The following is a 20,335-nucleotide window of genomic DNA, read 5'->3' on the forward strand; positions in this document are numbered from 1 at the left end:
CCCTATATTTACCTCCTGCCTTTTATAATCTGTCTTCAGCCTTCCCCATCCCTAAATGCATTCATTGATTTCCTTCCTTTACAAGATTAGTTGATATTTTCCATAATATTGTAAGCACTACAAGGTGTCTATTCTTTAACAAATATTGGTCTCTTTCATGCTACACAGTTATTTTGAGATTGAACACTAATGCTTATGTGAAATGCTATTTTTTATTGCTGAGTAATATTTTGCTCTGTCTATAAAAAAATTATCTATTGATCTGTCTATGATTTTTGTTATTTCCAGGTTTAGGGTATTATAAAGAAATTATCTGGAAATATTGTGTTCACTTCTTTATATAAATGTATGATTTACTTATGTAATTGTTATGGTGTAGGTGAGTGTTTTGCTTTTGAAGACATACAAAACTGTGATCTAAAATAGTCATTCCCTTTGTCTTCCCAGTTACACACAATAATGATAATTCTAGTTTTTTTATCCCTATAAACATATGCAATGTTTAATATGTTTAAACTGTAGGCCCAAAAATCAGTATAGTGTTAACTTGTTTTAAATCCATTTCCATAAGAAATTTTTAAGGTGAGCATTTCTTTATGCATTTATTTACACTGTCTTTATCTATTTTGTTGAAAGTTTTGGTCAGAAACTTTTGCAATTTTTAAAATGAATTTAGGATTTAACCAATAGGAGGACAATTCAGCGTTAAGAAATCTGTATTCACTACACTATTCCTTAAAGACCCAAATGATTTCATTGGCAATTGGAACTATATGTTTTGAATACTGGAAGCAAAATTGTTTTTCTCAACTTTTATCTTATGCACAATTTAATGCCCACTTGCATGATACACTTTTAAGTTAAATCTACGTTGCTATCATTCTCCACCATTTTTTTCAAGTCAAGGCATTCTATAGTAAATTAAGTGAAGTTAAGTTGTGTACTATTTGTCAATTTTCCTGGTGGTAAATACTCTCATCATGATAAGTTTCAAAATGGGAAAATGTTGGCACTGAACATGGGCCTGCTAGGATATTTCACTAGCACATCATTATATTTTATTTCCAACATGCTGATGCAGTAGGTACAAATATACTCAGGAACATTCATGATAAAATAGTAAATTAATGGGAAGTGCAACTTTTAATCATTTTTTAAAACTTTGATGTAAGTGGAATTGATTTAAAATATACATTCAAAAATATATTTTTATTGATTTCAGTGAGGAAGGGAGGGGGGATAGAGAGAAACATGAATGATGAGAGAGAATCACTGATAGGCTGCCTCCCCCAGGCACCACAATATGAATCCAGCCCACCACCTGAGCATTTGTCCTAACCAGGAATTGAACAGTGACGTGTAGTGTCATAGGTAAACACTCAACCACTGAAGCACACTTGTCCAGCTCTCCTAAGATTTTCAGGGATCCCAGTCAACCTGTAACCAGGGTTGCAATGAGCAGTGGCAGCTCATCCTGGCCTAGCCCCCTGAATCTGCAGTCACGGCCTCCTTTACAGTGAATGCCCAGTGAGTTAACACCAGTTAACTCACTTTTCTAGAGAGTTAAAGGAGACTGGTTTAATCTCTCTGCTGTTCCCTATTCTATCATAAGGCGTACATTTTTTTTCATTATCTCCAGCTCCAATTAATGTACTCTCAAAATCTTCTGAACTCGTGTTGTGAAATATTGTCTAACATGAAGTAATGAACTTAAACACGACAGACCAAGCTGAGGCAGATCCACTCCAGGGTGCTTCCTGTTCTTGAGCACAGTTATGCCTGGGACATCCTCTATAAAGATCAACTAGGCATGCTTTTGCTTAGAAGACTTGGGAGAAAACGTGATGGTCCTCATTCACATTGGTGTTGTTGAGTCAAATCAATTTTAACACGTTTCTTTTTTTATTGATTTTTTAGAGAGAGTGGGAGATGGAGAAACATCTATGATGAGAGAGAGTCATTGATCAGCTCTCTCCTGCATGGCCCCTACAAGGATGGAGCTCCCCAACCTAGGCATGTGCCCTGACCTGGACCAACCAAAGAAACCTTGATTCATGGGTCCATGCCCAACCACTGAGCGATGCCATGTGACAAACTATTGTTTTTTATTGTTGACTCTGTTACAAATAGACCTAATTTTCCCACCCGCATCACCCTTTGCCTCCCAATACCCTGCCCCCACCGTGTCTAGGCACTCAGCACATTATTGCCTATGACCATAGACTATGCATAGATGGATATATTTTTTAAAATATATTTTTATTGATTTTGGAGAGAGGAAGAGGGGGGAGAGATAAATACATCAATGATGAGAGAGAATCACTAATTAGCTGCCTGCTGTATGTCCCCACCCCCACCCAACTGAGAATTGAAGTTAAAATCCATGTATGTTCCCTAATCTGGAATAGTACCATGATCTCATGGATCAGTGGTCAACGTTCACCCATTGAACGATATCAGGTGGGCTACATTATTTTTTTAAAAAAATTTTAATATGTATTTTTGATCAGTGCTAGTATTACAGATGTCTCCCATTTTTTGCTTGTGAATATATTCTTTGGAGGATCTCTCCCAGTTCTCCCCACACACCACACAGCTCTTCTGGGAGATCTGCCAGTCTGTTCCTGTTACCAGACTCTGGCCCCATGTTGTCCTTCCCCAGGGCCACTTGTTGAACCACATCACCTTTATTCACCAATGTCATTGGCTGAGATGCTAGTCCTCCCCTTGGTGTTGAGAAAACTACATTACCCAGAAAGCACTGCGCCCCCCCATGGGCCGAGCTAAAGGGCAATTTTGGATTCCTCGCATTTGGTTAAGGCCGGACTTCCGCCTTCCTCCTCCCTGCGGGCATTTTGACCCATTCAGTTTCTTCATGGGCTCACAGGCTTCAGCCCACTGCTAGTGAGTAGGAGGAGGCCTATGAGGGAAAGTCCTTGCTGTGCAGGATGTGTCTGAGGCTGGTTGAGCACCAACAGGCTGGGAGTGGGGCTTCCTTGCTTCCCAGGCACTTCTAGGCTCACAGCATTCAGTCAGCCTGACCCCATTTAACCCCCAGCCTTGGGGACCGGCGCCTCTTTGGTCCTGCCGCCCAGGTTGCAGCGTTCAGAAGAGTAAGTCACTCGGGGGTGACACGTGGTTGATGGGGGAAGAGGGTGAAAGGCTGCAGTGCCACCTTGGAAGGCTGACACGGTGGTGGGGCTGAGCCTGGAGGATTAGAAAAACCCGGGACTTCTTTGGGTCCAAAGGCAACAAAGAGATAAAGTGTGGTTTTGCACGAGGAGTTTTACTTTCATTCTCAGGAAGCTGGGAGCATAGATGGTTGTGAAAAAAGAGAGGACATTGTCTGAGGCCGGATTCTAACTTTTCCTAACGTTGCTCAGAGGAAGGACAGACTGGAAGACAGAGGACAGCAGCTCTGGACAGGAAGGGGAAGTCCTGTAAATGATAACGGAACTGGCAGAGTGAGCCCTGAGGACTGAGTCCTGAGATAATACAGGCATCTGGGGGGCACCTGGCCTCTGGGCTGGGCAAGGGCACTGAGCAGCCTAAGCCTATAGATCCCACCGGTGTTTGCCAGGCTCTCAACTGACCATTTTCATTCCACAAATTCCTGCAAATGCAGAATGAATTAGGTGTACCTGATGGTGAAGATTATTTCAGAGCCTCACACACTTGTGGCCTCTGAGAGAGTGGTGTCCTGGGACTGTCAGCGACTCTTGTATCCCTTGGACCTGGGTACTTTGAACAGATACTAAGCCCAGAAACCATGAGGAGCACATACATGCTTAAACACCCCTCACTAACCAACTAATTATGTATTGAATTTTACTTGGAAAGTGAACCAACCTTCTGCACAGCTTGCCCATGTCACCGGCAGAGAAGATCTACTGAATGCTGTTAGCAGCAGAATGAGCTGGACATTCCACTTATCTTTCATGTGGTGCTCACCATGTTTTTGCTCTATTTCTGTTGAAATCTCCACTGTTTTGTGATCTTCAGTGGGCAAGAACTTCACAGGGGCCTCTTATTAAGCTATCGTATAGGTCCTTTATTTTCAGCCAATTGCATGAAACCAATGTAGTCTGTATAATACTGTTTTATATTGCGACTTGCCCCTTGTCACCAGAGTCACCATTCATTTTCTCATCATTTGTCTGTTTTCAGGTCATTGGCATAAAATGGATGATGTGGAGGCCTATTCTGAGCACTGTTGTATCTGCAGGAGATTCTCAGGTTAGGGCTTCCAAGACAGCGGCAGCCACCCAGAAGACCCATCTGTGTAAGCTGTGCTTCTCAGTGTTAAAAGACATTTTGCACCTGAGTGAGTTACAAGTGGTTCACTTTGAGAAGAATGTGTTCTTAAGTGATGCGTGTGTGAGAGACTTGTGTTTCAGTGCAAACCCTCACCAGCAACAGAAGGATGCCAGTGGAGAGAAGCCCTGGAAAGAAGATATGGAGAGTGCCTCGCTTGTGACAGGTTGCTGCTTCTACTTATCTGGAGTGCCTGAAGCCAATATGGAGGTTGGTGAAGACTCCCCAGCCATCTCAGGGTTTCTGCAGCACCAGGCCACTCTTAACACTGAGGAGCCACACAGTAACAATGAGATTTCACAGGAATTTCTCAGTGGAAAAAGACATCACCATTGGGTTGAATGTGAAACAGCTGTCAGCCAGAAACAGAAAGTTGCTTATGAGAAAGGTCTCTGCTCTGGAGATATGATTGAGGAGTATAATAAATGTGGGAAAGTGTGTAGATGAACCTTCAACCACCTTCAACACAGGAGAGTTCACACTACAGAAAAGCCCTACGAGTGTACTGATGGTGTGGAAATCTTCAGTGAAAGTGTTGCTCTCATTAAACACAACAGAGTTCACACTGGAGAAAAGCCATATGAGTGTAGTGAATGTGGAAGTCCTTCAGTCAAAGGTCTGACTCCACTAGACACCACAGAGTTCACACTGGAGAAAAGCCATATGAGTGTAGTGAATGTGAGAAGCATTTCAGTGAAAAGGATTCCCTCACTAAACACCACAGAGTTCACACTGGAGTAAAGCCATATGAGTGCAGTGAATGTGGCAAGTCCTTTAGTCAAAGGTCTCACCTCACTAAACACCACAGAGTTCACACTGGAAAAAAGCCATAAATGTGCAGGGAATGTTTTATTTTTCTCACTTATTATAAGAACCCTTAAGGGTATCTATGGGACCTTTTATATGAATGTAAATCCCTTTTATGGGAAGGTACACCCTGCTAGATTCCTCATAAATTTGAGGTACAAGTGAGACTTAAGGAACTGCATTGTACTTGCTCACATTCCCAGACCTATGACCCAAATGATGTCACCCTCTGTCGCTGAAGAGATTCCACCTCTAACACCTGGCTCACCTGAGGAGTGTACATCGGTCGTCATCCCTGGCAGCTCAGGGGACTGTATTCTGTGTTCTCGCTTCTGCTTGAAGTAATTATGGTTCCTCCAAGCTCTTGGCAGTGTCTTCATTCATTTCTCTATGACTAGAAAATGGACCTGACCCAGGATTCACCCAGAGCACTCCTTTTCAGCGAAGAAGTGCTACCTCTTTCAGGATCATAGTGGTACTCACATTATACTTTGATAAATTTGGGAGGATTCTTAGTCACCAACCCGCAAACCCCTTGCTCTCCTGTGCTCTGGTTTATGATCTTTTTTAAAAGGTGTTTTTTACAATTGTACCTTTAATTTTGATTTTATTCACGGCCACAGATGATTTGCAAACACAAATGTGATATGTCAGCCTGCAGAGATGAATAGATGTTGTGTTTATCCCAAAATTTATGTGGTTTGGAAGGGAGAGCATAATGGCAAGAAATCACTTTTTTTTCCAATATTGGCTTATTATTTACTGCAGCCCATGGCCTTGAAATAAAGAACACATGACTGTGCATTGAATCTGCAGCCTAGTGCCTCGATTATTGGTGAGGGCAAAGGTCACTCTGAAGGTCACTCTGCTTCTGTGACCAATATGAATCATGTTCTCTGTTCACAGTATGTATTGCATAAGCTTCAGCAATGTTTAGAGAGCCTGCTCTCCATGTACTGCAAAGGAGCCATGTGCTAGGACGTATGGAATTTCATAGGCTGGTGTCATTTGTTGTAAGACTATGAGGTGGAACCACAATTATGACAGAAACACTGTTTTAATAGTGAGTGGGAAAGCCTGCAGTAAATTAAATCATAGGTGCCTCTTCTGAACATAAAGCCACCAAGGTCTAGGGTCTGTGGTTTGTGTGACCTTTATGTTCAGACAGTCTCAGGACCTCCAGAACTGTTTCGTGTAGCTGACCTCATTGGCACATAAAATAACCTAATGCTATTGGGTATTCCCTGGCCCCTCTAGAGTGTTTACATAAGGTAGTTGCTCAACAGGCAAGAAGTCAAAGCTAGAGGAAGAATAATCCTGCAATCTGTCCCAGGATGTATCTTTTGTAAGCAGTCAGCATTCCTGTTGAATTTCATGGCAATAGTTTTTTATTAATATATTCTTTTATGATTTTGGAGAGAAAGAGAGAGAGAGCAAAATATCAATGATGAGAGAGAATCATTGATCACATGCCTCCTGCACGCCCTGCTCTGGGGATCAAGCTGACAACCTGGGCATGTGACTTGACCAGGAATTGAACCTTGACTTCTTGGTTCATAGGTCGATGCTCGACCACTGGGCCACACCGGCTGGGCTGATGGCAATAGTCTTCACTGCTTGCCAATATTTACTGTCACTGAGGCTAGGCTGGTCCTCCCAAGAAATGAGGAGAGGGATGGTCCTGTCTATATAGGGTTGCCATCTTAATTTTCTAACAACAGCGGAATATCTAGGATTTACATGAAACCATCTTTCAAGACTTTACTTATGTATATGTATAACTGACGAGCAAGGGAATGCAGTTTTCTAATGTGTAGTATTTGGTGAGGTTGAACATGCAGATAGAGCTGAGAAACCATCACAGGTAAAACAGGCTTCTCTGTTACCCACATCCATGTTGGGGAAAAAGTAGGCTTACTGTTGTGAGTATGCCAAAAAACATGGTTAATTATCTTTTTAAAGTAACTATTTTATGTATTTAAATGTATTTTGTATTAAATTTTGAAGGGAAGGGAGAGGGAGAGAACAGCAATCATCTGCCTCCCGTGTGACCAATTATTGGGGATTCAGGAAGGCATGTGCCCTGACCTGGAAGCAAACGACTGGCTTTCAGTGCACATGATCACAGCCAACAACATGAGGCACAAAAGGCCATGCAGAGTTTATATTTGTGTTGTTATTTATTAATCATTGTATTATTTCCATACCAACAACTCTAAACCTACTTTTGCCACACCCTGTATTTACCTCCAGTCCTTTTGTCAGCTTTCTGCCTCCCGGCCCTCCATGCATGTACCTTCCTGTACAGTAGAGTAGTTTACATTTTTCATAATTGTATTGGCACTATAAGGTGCATTCTCTTTAACAAACACTGGCTTCCTTCATGCTGCACAGATATTTTGAGATTCAACAGTATTGTTTATGTAAATAATTAATTTTTTATTTCTAGGAAATAATGTATTCTGTGGATAACCACTTTAACTACTGAGCTGTCTATGGTTTCAGTTATTTGTGCGTTTTGGGTTTTATAAATAAAACACCTGGGACCCAACCGGTTTGGCTCAGTGGGTAGAGCGTCGGCCTGTGCAGGAGGCAGCTGGTCAAGGTTTCTCATCGATGTTTCTAACTCTATCCCTCTACTTTCCTCTCTGTGAAAAATCAATAAAATATACTAAAAACCAAAATTTAAAAAATAAATAAAAATAAAACGCTGGGAATGTTGTATTTCGTTCTTTCTACAGGTGTATGTCTTAGGGATCAAACTGTTCAGTGTCAGTGAATGTGTTACATTTTAACACATGGAGAACTGTGATCTAAAATGGTCAATCACTTGGCCTTCCCACCCACCCACAGTAATGAAAATTCCATTTTTCTGCAACCCCGCCAGCACATGTGAAGGTTAATCTTTTTAAATATTAGCCCCATCAATGAGTGTACTGTTAACTTGCTTTTGTTTTAATTCCATTTCCGTAAAAATGTTTGATGGTGATCATTTCTTCATGCATTTCTTTACACTGTCTTTATCTCCTTTGTTTAAATGTCTGCTTGGGATTTTTGTTTATTTTTAAAGTTAATTTATGAATCTAACCAATAGGAGGACAGTGCAGCCTCTAAGACATAAGTTTGAGTTTCACTCATTCCTCAATGACTCCACTGACTTCTTTGCCATGTGGAATTCTTGGTTTGGAATTCTATATACAAAATATTTCTTTCTCAATTTTTACTTGATATATGATTTATATCCCACTTGTACCTTACACTTAGAAGTTTAACCTGCATTGTTCACATTCTCTACTGGTGGTCTTTAAGTCTAAGCATTTAATAATACATTAAACCGAAACCGGTTTGGCTCAGTGGATAGAGCGTCGGCCTGTGGACTGAAGGGTCCCAGGTTCGATTCCGGTCAAGGGCATGTACCTGGGTTGTGGGCACATCCCCAGTGGGAGATGTGCAGGAGGCAGCTGATCGATGTTTCTCTCCCGTCGATGTTTCTAACTATCTATCTCTCTCCCTTCCTCTCTGTAAAAAATCAATAAAATATATTAAAAAAATAATAATACATTAAGTGAAGTTTAGGTTGTAGTTCTTTGCAATTTTGCTGGTGTAAATACTCTCATCAACACCACAGTTTGGCATGTCAAACTGCCAGAATGATGCCATGGAGCATGGACATAAGATATTTCAGTATACCTCATTATAGTTTATTTTCAGCATACTGATACAGTAGCAATGAATATACTCCAGAACATTCATGAGTTATTGGAAAGTGACAAGTTTTAAACATTTTTAAAAGTTTGATATAAGTATAATTGACTTAAAGCAAATTTAAACTAAATATATACTTAAAATCTGTTTTTATTAGAGGAAGGGAAAGTGATTGAGAATCATCAGTGATGTGAGAGAATCATTGATCAGCTGCCTCCTGAAGACCTACACTGTGTATCATGCCTGCAACCTGGATATTTGCCCTGACAGTAATCCAACTGTAACCTCCTGGTTCATAGCTTGATCCTGAAGCACTGAGGAACACCAGCCAGATAAAACACATTTCTTAACATGCACTTTTATGTTTCCATACATGTCTGTATCCCTGAAACCAAATCCTCCTCCCCTTTTCAGTGCTTCCTAATTGGCACATGAAATTACTGATGCAAGGACATAATCTACCTTTGTAACAGCTTATTTCAAATATATCCATATAAAGAAAACACAAAACCTACTGAATTTTAGTCACTATCTCTCATCACAGCAGTTATAGTATCTACCTATTCATAGATACATTATTTATTTTACTTAAAACCCCTAGTAAGTTTTTCCCTGGCCAGATAGTTCAGTGGACTCAATAATGCCAAGGTTGCAGATTCCATCCTCAGGGACGATGCAAGAATCAAACAATGAATATAAAATTAGTGGAACAACAAATGGATGTCTCTCCCTATTCTATCTCTCTCTAATCAATATATTTGTGGGTTTTTCCCCCCGCCAAATGAGTCAACTAATGTGAACACCATCGCAGACCAGGAACCTTGTGGTGAACCAGCCATAAGGGTTCTCATGAGGGCAGAGCACACAGTGAGGGAGAGGACAAGAGGGGAGGGGCCGCTGCTGTCAGTGTGGAGGGTGGGGAACTGGGGCTGAGCTGCACAGACAACCACACGTAATTATGACATCTGTGCTCTCTGAGACTAAACCCTAGGGGGCTGGGGAAAGCTCTGGCCTGGACATGGGCCTTGTGATCTCAGCACCATTCAGCCAGGGGTTGAGACTGGGGCTATTTTGGATTCAGGTAGTGGAAGAGCCCAGATCCCTCCCAGGTGTTCCAGAGCAGTTCCTGATACTTGAGGCCCTCAAATCAGCTCACCTACCTCTGAGCAGCCCACACACTCCCCTGAGCTCCACAGGCATTGTTAGAATCTCTCTGCTTTTGCATTTCTAGGTAATTTTACACTTCAATTTTATTAAAAATTCTACTGCCCGGGTGTAGCACGGATTCTCCAGGAAATGGTGCTGTGTTTTTTCAATGGTGAGACCATTTTGCAATCTAAGCATTTCCAGAAGGAGAGGCTTGGTCTGAACATGACACCACATTGGGGGGATGCATTACAGGTGGTCTCCACCCTCCACCATTTGGCCTGTGCAAAGCAGACCCTTGCACCCGAAGTGAGGTGATGGAGCCTGGGCTCTGAGAGAAAATGCACTGTGGGATGTGAGGTTGAGGGGGCAGGGAGTTTGGGTGTTGGGACAGGATTGGTGATAGGATTTCTTGCCAGCATATAGGGGGTGCGTCCATTGTCTGTGTATCCTGTGGCACTGTCTTGGTGGCCGCAATTATTTGTTTGTTTGTGTGTGTGTGTGTGTGTGTGTGTTCCCCATGTCTACAGTGTGGGTCTGTGTAAACCTGTACATAAGCCCAGCACCTGAGTGCCCAGCAGAGGCTGGGAGTGTTTTGTACCTGTGTGTTTCTGTGCTTGGGTTATCTGTATGTTTCTCTCTGAGTCTGTGCACCCCCACAATGGGCAAGTGCATAGGCAATCTTCGGTGAGGCGTTGTAGAGGCACCTTCCTCTACATCAATACGTTCCTCTTCCCCACCCCCAGGTGAGCCCCTTCTTCTCTTCCAGGCATCTGGTGACCCTATGGAGGTCGCATCTAAGTCTCAAGGATGGATTAAGCATGGGGTCAGTTCAGAGAATTCCAGGCTGTGGGAAGGGGGGGAATTGAAGAAGACTCTGATTGCAGACAGGAGATATAGAGTGTGGATTGGGATCATTTGGGAAGGACAATAGTCTATGTGAAGGAGTTGGAGGATCCAGGATCCTTGCAAAGGAATATGAGGATGAGTTCATGTGGGAGGAATCTGAGGGGGAAGACTTCTGGGCTCCTAAGTCCCCACTGGTAATGAGGAACTGGACTTCCCAGGAGAGGGGTGTCCCTTGATATGTCAAAGCTAGGCTGACAACTAATACAGGAAGCTGCCTGTGGCTCCGTGAAGTGTCATTCCTGGACTTCTGGGCTCTGGTCATTAACTGGGTGTGCATGGCCCATCCAACACTGGGGCCAGGAGGGAGAATTAGAACCAGTAGGTAGAACCATCCAGGGACCATGTAGCACACGTTCATACAGAGAACAAATGGAAAGCACAGGATCACCATTGATGTTAACGTCAGCTTTTTTTCACCATCATCCTCACTGGGAGCTCTCACCAGGGCAATGCAAAAGATAAGGAACCTTGGAAGCAGGTACTGACTGATGTTAATTGAAAAAAAAAACAACAAGGGTGTTGGGATGCTCGCAGTCCTGTACCCTTCCCAGTAAACACTCTTAACATGTGGGTCTTCACCTTGACCATAGTGCTGGAATCCAGGCAGCCAGGGATTTACCCGAAGTCACACTCAGGATTGGTGTTGAGTTTACTGCCCGTGAGATCTTACCAAACTCCTTTTTTGGAAGTTCACCCCTTTGAATCTTGAAAGTGATGGTTTTGGGGCAGTGTGGGGAGAAAATCCATCTCCATGAGGAGAAAGCGAACTATCCTGACTCATTACTACTGTCATTTCCTACCAGTCCCCACTATTCTCTTTTGCCCTTGCACAGCCCAAGAGGTTGGCACCATATGTTCACCTTAATGACGCCCATCAAGTATACCTGGTTCTGCAGCCAACCCCCTGAGGTTGGCTGCAGCTCTGTGATGTGCTTTGACCAATGGAATGTGTTGGGAGTGAATCCTGTCACCACTAACACAAGACTCTGGAAACACTGAGACTGGCCACTCTCTCTATCCATCTCTGATAGTGTCAACAGTTACCTACATGGTGGATCTTCCTTTATCCCGGTCCCTGGAGAACCGGGGTATACATATGGTATGAACAAGAAAGATACCTTCTTTATGCTAAGCTACTAAAGCGTTGGGACTGTTACATCTAGCCAATCCTAATGGTTATGAAGTACCGACTCTACTCTCTAGGAGGCATTGATGTTAATGTCAGCCTAACTTTAAAGTCTGTTGTTATAGACACATGGTTTTTACTTCTAGTCCTGTCTTCTATTTACTCTACAATCAGGCAATCTACATTGAGTCTCTGAACCTGGATTTCCTCACTATGAGATAGATGTTTAAACCATCTCAGGTTGACACATCACCTAGTTGCCTCCTGTATGCACCCGAACCAGTACCTGTGAGGAGCTCTGTAATGGAGGTACATACACTTGACCGGAATCAACCTACAACCCTTTAGTCCTAGGACCGACACTCTATCCACTGAGCCAAACCAGGGAAGGCTAACATGTACACTTTTTAAACATGCCCTTTTGATGTTTCCGTTCATGCCTGAATTCCTGAAACCAAGTTCCTCCTGCCCTCCTCAGTGCTTCTTTCTTGGCAAATAAAATATCTCATGCATGGACACATTCTGCCTTTGAAATAACTTATATGAAATATATCTATATGAGGAGAACACTTATGAAAGCCCATAAATCCTATTCCAGCCTTCCAACATTATCTACCATGATGGTTGTTCTTGTTTCTATTTATCCATACGTACATTAGTGGGTTACTTAACGTAAAATCCCCAATATGTCTGGCTGTGCCCAGATAGTTCAGTTGGTCAGAGCATCATCTCAATAACACCAAGATTACAGGTTCCATCTCCAGTCAGGGCACATGAAAGAAAATATTTGACCCAGGAAGGCCAAATCTAATCTACTGTAGGAAATTACAGGAACAAAAAAATTAGTAAATTTCTCTGTCTCCCTATTTCTCTCTCTCAAATCAATAGACATGTTTTATTCACCCAGTCAGTCCACACACATGTGAACACCAGCACAGCTCTGAGACTCCATGGTGACCTGCAGCCAGGGTCCTCTTGAGGGTCATGCATGCAATGTTCCAGAGAAAAGTGTGGGAGGTGCCCTTAATGTCAGGGTGGACGGTGGGAATCTGAGCTTCATATTCACCTCCAGGGGATGATGACATCTGTGCTCCCTGACACTAAAACCTAAGGAGCCGGGAGTAGATCTGAGTCTTGACATGCCTCTTGTGGTCTCTGCACCTTCAGCCAGGGGTTGAGACTGGGCTGTTTCAGAATTCAGGTAGTAGAAGAGCTCATATTCCTCTCAGGTGTCAAGGCTGGGAGCAGCCGTGGCAGCTGGGAAGGTGTTTGGGGGCAGGAAAAAGCACAGGACAGTTTGCAGGGAGAGTTGGTGCTGGGCCATATGAGTGGCACTGAGGCCTCCTCTAGTCCCAGTTCAGTCTGGTGTCCTCTCTGTTCCTTGGGGCCATGGTTAGTGGGAAACGGAACATAAGTTACCAGGGTAGTCATGACCTGGCATCAGCATGTTCTTTGAGAAAACTTGTGACCCAGGAAGGGCTAACGTAGTCCACTGTAATGAGATGCTCCAGTCATTGCCCTGCCCAGGGAGGGAGAGGAGCTGTCTCTGCAGAGGCTGATTCCCTATCTGCCCAGCAGGAGGGGGAGCAGGCTGCTGAGCCAGGTGGTCCTGGGTTACCAGCGTCTTGAAGTTTAGCCACTAAGGAGGTTCCAGATATTTATCAATCCAGAGAGAGAAAGCGTTCCTGATCTTTCCTTCATGGGTAAGCATCCACCCTGCTGCACTGAGACTGCTCTATTGTCTGCACAGCCCACCCTCTACACTCTTTCCTGGATGTGCCTGTGATGTTCCCACTGAAGGGATGCTCCTGAAGTGAGTTGATGGACCCTGAACGCTTGGCACAGTGTGCTGCTGGGGTGTGTGAGTGAAGGAGCAGAAAGGTTGGGGTCTCGGACAGGGCTGGGGGGCAGTGTCCTTGAAAACGTGGACTGAGGGAAGGCTCTAGGAATGAGAATTGGAATCAGACTGGATGTAGAGGCAGCACCCAAGGGCGGGTACATCTGAGACCTGTAAGGACCGGGGGCATGGACACTGTTGACCCAACTGTCCGAGACTCTGGAGATACAGAGTCCCCTTCCCTTAAGAGCTGGAGTCCTGTGGAGGACAGCCCACAGACAGTGAACAGGACAGCTGTGATAGGCGATAGAAGCTCAGGCACAAGGTGAAGCCAGTGGTGGTGAGTGGTGGCCTCCCTGAGACAATCTGGGAAGGGGTGGCAGAGTCCAGTTGGAAGGCCTCCTGGGAGCATGCCCACCTCCCCCCATTTGGAAGATGAAGCCAGGTCACGTGGCTGCTGTGGAAACTGAAATTAGAAAGGGGGTCCTGGGGCATGTGGGCACTGTGGCAGGACTTGACCCTCTCCTCAGGAGGCCTCACAGTTTGCCTCCAGGCCCAGGCTGCCTTCAGAAGGGCTGATGGGCATCCCCTTCAGAAAAATCATTGCCAGAGGGAAATTTGACTTTGCCTATTGGTCTGTCTATGATTATGGTTATTTCCAGGTTTGGAGTATTATAAGTAAGTCTTCTGGGAATATTTGTGTTCAGTTATCTCTATTTATGTATATGTTTTACTTCTCAAACTGTTCTTGTGTGGGTGAATGTTAAACACATTAAGATATGCAGAAATGTGACCCAAAATGGTCATTGTTTTTGCCTTCCACAAAGCCACAGTATAAAATAAATCCAGTTTTATGCAACTCTGCCAGCAAACGCAATGGTTAATCTTTTTAAAGGGCACCCAGAATTGAGTCTATTGTTAACTCACTTTTGTTTTAATTCTATTTACCTAAGAATTTTTTATGGTGAAACAGTTTTTCACACATTATTTACACTGTCTTTACCTTCTTTGTTTAAAAAGTCAGCTTGTAATCTCTTTCAAATTGTTTAAATAAATTCATTATTTTAACTTTAAAGAGGACTGCGTAGCATCTAAGAATATGTTTGAATTTCACTCATTCCTCAATGACTCAAGTGACTTCTTTTCCATATGGAACCACAGATTTTGAATACTGGAAGGAAACTTGTTTTTATTCATTTTTTTATCCTATGTTCAATTTAAGGAAACTTCTAGCATATACTTATACATTTAATCTTCATTGTTCACATTCTCCAGTACGCTTTCTTTACATTTAAGCATTGAATAATACATTAAGTGAAGTCTGGGTTTATAATATTTGTTAATTTTCCTGGTGTAAATACTCTCATCATTGTCCGTAGCAAATTGCTAAATTGATGGCACTGAACATAGACATGTTAAGATATATCAATAGCACATCATTATATTTTATTTGCAACATGCTGATACAGTAGCAACAAATACGCTCCAGAACTTTGATAATAAAATAGAATTATTGGGAACTGTCAATTTTTAAAACTTTCTTAAAGTTTGATGTAAGAATATTTGATTTAAAGTACATATATTTTAAAGCATATGCCTTTGGTGTTTCCATGCATTCCTGCATTGCTGAAACCAAGATCCTCCTGCCCTTATCAGTGCTTCATTTTTGGCACATAGAACTGATGCAAAAATACAGCCTGCCTTAGAAATAGCTTACCTGAAATTTGTCCATATAAACGACACTTATGGAACCCCATGAATCCTATCTTGCCTTCCACCACTCTGTCATCATGATGGTTTTTGTATGTATCTATTCATACATGATTGGGTATTTTACCTAAATTACTGCGTAGGTCTTGCCATGGCCAAATAGCTCAGTGGGTCAGAGAATCATCTCAATACGCCAAGGTTGCAAGTTCCATCACCAGTCGAGGCAATTACAAGAATCACCCGCTGAAGGTATGAAAGTAACAGAACAAAAGAACTGTGTGTGTCTGTCTCTCTATCCCTATTTTCCTCTCACTCTAAAATCAATATATGTGTTTATTCACCAGTCAGTCCACCTGTGTCAACACCAGCACAGCCCAGGGCCCCATGGTGACCAGCAGCCAGGATTCTCAGGCAATGGTCCAGAGAACAGTATGGGAGGTGCAGTTGCCGTAAGTGTGGCAGGTAGGGAACCTGTGCTGAGCTGCACAATAACCCACAGGGGATGATGACATCTCTGGGACTAAAGCCAAGAAGCTGACAGAAGCTTTGAGCTAGGACATGCCCCTGTGATCTCTGCAACTTCCAGTCAGGGGTTTTAGGCTGGGACATTTCACATTCAGATGGTTGAATATCCCAGATTACTCTCAGGTTGCAAGGCTGGGAGCAGCAGTGGCACCTGGGCAGGTGGGTGGGTGTGGGCAGGCAAAAGCCCAGGGCAGTGGCCTGGGAGAATTGGTGCTGGCCAGGTGTGTGGCTCTGAGGCCCAGCAGGAGAGTGGAGAGGCTCCATCAAGTCCCCACCTGGGGGAATTCTGCTCAGAGTCTGCCCAGGGAACCCAGCCGGAGCTCCCAGCTGGAGGGTCTCAGCCTCAAGCCTTCACAGAACCCCCGCCCCGCCTTTCTGCCACGCCCGCCCTGCGGAGGGCGGCTTCCAGCCCCAGGAGCCCGGGCAGTCCCTGAAGGCACCTTCTCTACTGCACACCCTGCGGGCTCATTTCCCTGGGGAACCCCAGCTGTTGGGATGGGTATGTCTTCGTCTCTCAGAGCCGCCAGCGGGGAGTTCAGGGTGCATTGCCATGTCTGTAGCTAACTTCCACTGGCTCCGAGCGGGGAGGGGGACACGACACAGTGGTAGCGGTTGAGCCCCGGTGGCCACACTCTGTTCACTGTGCCCCTCTCAGGCTCCCAGGAGGTGTGCACTCTCCTAATGAGAGCCGGGCCCTCCCTCCTGGGTGGGGGCGGCGCGGGGGCCGGTCACACACGTGCTCTGCCTGAACCAGCAGAGGGATGAGTGTGGGTGGGAGGGAAGTGGCGGCAGCAGCCCAGTCTGCGGGCCTGCCCTCGCTGAGCCCGGGCGGCTCCTCCCTAGCGTGTGAGCCGCAGCGGTGACGCTGAGGAGGAGCTCAGGGCACAGGATGCAGGGGGTGCCGAGCGCCTCACCTGGGAAAACTCCCCCAGAGCACGTGTGTGCGGAAGCAGCACCGATGTTGCCACGCAAGGAGAGATGGGCCTGGCATGGCTCCAACGTCTTAGGTCCTGGCGGCTGTCCCTGGCAGAGCAGCGGCAGGTGCACCCACTGCCAGGTCCCTGGGGCGCCTCTCTGGCCTCAGCTCCCATTCTGTGCAGAGGCAATGCCCCGTCCCATCCTAGGCTTCCCACAAAACCCGTCCAGAAAGCCCTCAGCAGGAAGCCTGCTCGGGGTCTGAGCACCTGAAAGGTGATCTTCCTTCTCTCCATGAAAATACGTGCGTCTGGGGAATCGTTATTCTAAAGCGCAATGAGGCGTGAGGCCCGGCCAGGCCAAGCAGCGGTGCCTGGCGTCTCCAGGTGCGTGAGAGAGACATGCGGGCAGGGGCAGGCCTGGTTGGAGAAGATGTGGAGACTTCAGTTCAGCTGAGCAGAGCTCCAGCCGATAATGGTGCAGCGTCGCTCAGTCCACGCTTTGCTGGCCTGTCCCTGGGGAAAGTGTCCATTGCTTCGCCCTTTCTGCAGGACCTCGGACACACAGCACGTGTGTGCGGCTGCGGCTGGAGGAGACGCAGTGCCCACCTCTGTCTCCAGCTGCTGCTGCCAGAGGTGCTCCCCGCCGGGTGGCTGCTTGGGCAGCTTCCCTGGAGCACTTCCTGTGCCTTTCTCTAGAGACGGCCTGCCTTCCCCTGCCTGACTGACATGGCGGCATCAGGTGACTTCCCGTGGGGAACCAGGGAAAGAAGCACAGAGGTGCTCAGAGGGACATGCAACGGGAAGAGCGAGAAAGCCTGGGCTTGGCCCTCCGTTCCCTAAGGTGGACTAGAGGCACACGTCTTCATTGGCCTCTTTAAAGACACCGTGAGGACATCAGGGTCCAGCTCCCTGCATCAGAGGGAAGGCACTGCTGTGTTGGGGCCAGTGCAGAAGCGGAGGGACATGGCTGCCCACCCCTCCATGTAGTCTCGGTCCTCCGAGGCCGCGTGCTCGGGAAAGGCAGCATCCGCTCAGTTCCAGGGACAGCGAGAGAGTCCCAACCTTGATGCAGCCACACCAAATGGACAGGGCACAGGCCATCTGCAGGAGAGCACTGTGCTTCACCTCTTCCCAGAGCAGCAGAGGGGAGGAGGAGGGGGAGGAGCACTGCTTTAGAGGGGAGGGGGAGGAGCACTGCATCAGAGGGGAGGAGGGGGAAGAGAAAAAAAAAAAAAAAAAAAAAAAGTCCCCACCTGGGACCGAAAGCCCCAGTGAGAGTCCAAGAGCCCCAGTGCGGGCTCCTTCCCTGTGCACAGCTGGGCCCCTGTCATTCCAGTACAGGTTGCATGTTCTCCCTGGACCTGGATGAGTGGTGGCTGCTGCGCTGACAGGAGGCAGCTGGGGACAGAGTTCCAGCCAGACCCCAGCAGGGCCCCATGTCTATTCAGCCAGGCAGTGAGGGGTCGTGCTTCTCCAGAGCTTGTGTCTCAAGCCAGGGGACAAGACCGATCTGTAGTCCCAAGAAAGTTAACTACCTGGTCAAACAGGATGTAGATGTGTTTGGAAGGGAGGGGTTGCGTTAAGGGGGTGGAGTGAAGGGACTGGGCAAGGATAGAGCTTATTCCAGACTCTTATAATGTGTGTCTAGGAGGGAAGTCACCTCATGAGCTCATATACAACTTGGTGTTCATTCAGCAGTGACTTGAGTGAAAGAGTGATTATTAAATTTTGGTTCGGAGGGGGGTTGGTTTGGTTTCAGAAGAAATAAGAGGGAAAGACAATTGTCAGTTTTACTTGGAGCCCAGTACTGGCCTGACTGGGTCTTGGCTGGTAGGGCTTGTCCTTCTCAGGCTGAGTTTGGAACTGTTCTGAGAGAGATGGCAGCACTTCTACCACCTGTGAGCTGAGGCTGGCATCCTTGCTGCCTAACAGGCTGGCTGTCCAACGGGCTTAGTGGCAGGAATGATTCACACACAGCTCCCTTCCTCACTGGAGAGAATAGGTGACTTGTGGCTCTCAATCCTTGCGCTAATCTAATGTCAGCATTGAGCAGACCCTACATGAAAGTATTTCAGCTTCACAAACCATTGGTGTGAGTTAAATCACACCTATTATGTTTTTAACTTTTAAGGAAGAAGATATAGTCAGATTTTAATTTGATATTTTCAACAGTTGATTTTTACCCAAAGAAAATTAATTGACTTCACCTGATGTTTTCATACCTGGAAAGTTACATATTGAATTTTAATAAATGTGACATATAATGCTCAACACATCTGTATTTACTGAGCCTTTTCAAACAACCTTTTCATACCAACATGAAGAATATGCAATTGATGTTTTAAAAAGATAATGCTAAATTTACTATTTTGAGTTACTGGACAGTTACTAAGAAATGTTTAATAGTATCTACCAAACTGTTATAGGATAAGTTTTATAGAGATTGTATAGTTTTAAAATGAGTATTATAAGAGAAACCAAGATGGCAGCATAGGTAAACACCGGAGTTTGCTGCCTCACAAAACCACTTCAAAAATACAACTAAAAGACGGAACGGACATCACCCAGAACCACAGGAAGGCTGGCTGAGAGGAAATTCTACAACTAGAAGGAAAGAGAAAAGCATACCAAGACTCAGAGGAGGTGCGGTGCGGAAGTGAAATACTAAGGTACAGAGGCGCATGCAGAGCGTGCTGGCAGCTGAGGGCGCGGTTTTCTTTTTCAATTGGAAGGTAGTCTCAGGCTCTGAGCTCCAGTTCCGGGCGAGTCTCTGGGGACCTAGACTCATATGGGAGAGGCGGGACTGTCTGGCATTGGTTGGAACTCTAGGGCAGCTTTATCTCGGAGGTACTTGCAGCAATTGCTGGGACACTGAGAAGCGGGGCCTCTGAAGGCAGGACTGAGAGCAGCCATAACTGCTTGCTTCACCCGCCCTGTTGATCCCCTGGGACCTGCCCCGCCCAAGTCTTGCACAGAGGCATTTGCTGGATAGCCTCAGGCAGAGGCTAGATTAACACCTCCCTAGAGCTCTAGGACAGAAGTTCACCCACTGCAGACACAGTTGATTCTCATGGCCAATTGACCTGAAGGCCAATCCCTCCCAGTGTTACTTACAACAATCAAGGCTTAACTACAAGACTATACACAAAGACCACAAGGGGGAGCACCAAGAGTGTCCTCCTCAGCTAATTGGGGAGGCTGAACCACTGGGCCCCAGAGACACTTAGCACAGAAAACCACTTTATCAACACAAGGAAGCATAAAAAATGCGGGGACAAAGGAACAGGACACAAATGACAGAAATGGAGGAAAGCAAACTGCTGGATATAGAGTTCAAAA

General features: G+C 45.4%; 1 protein-coding gene across 1 annotated transcript in view; it reads left to right on the top strand.

Annotated features, from left to right (window-relative positions):
* Positions 1 to 5,147, top strand: part of LOC138998567 (zinc finger protein 551-like) — a 191,858-nt gene extending 186,711 nt beyond the window's left edge. Inside the window, 2 exon segments of the mRNA XM_070400716.1 lie at positions 4,848 to 4,912; positions 4,915 to 5,147. Of these exon segments, the coding sequence (XP_070256817.1) occupies positions 4,848 to 4,912; positions 4,915 to 5,147 (298 nt within the window).
* Positions 5,148 to 20,335: the final 15,188 nt, after the last annotated feature.

Source organism: Myotis yumanensis, unplaced genomic scaffold, assembly GCF_028538775.1.
Source record: "Myotis yumanensis isolate MYYU_CA2020_CCGP unplaced genomic scaffold, mMyoYum1.0.hap1 SCAF_20, whole genome shotgun sequence".
NCBI lineage: Eukaryota > Metazoa > Chordata > Mammalia > Chiroptera > Vespertilionidae > Myotis > Myotis yumanensis.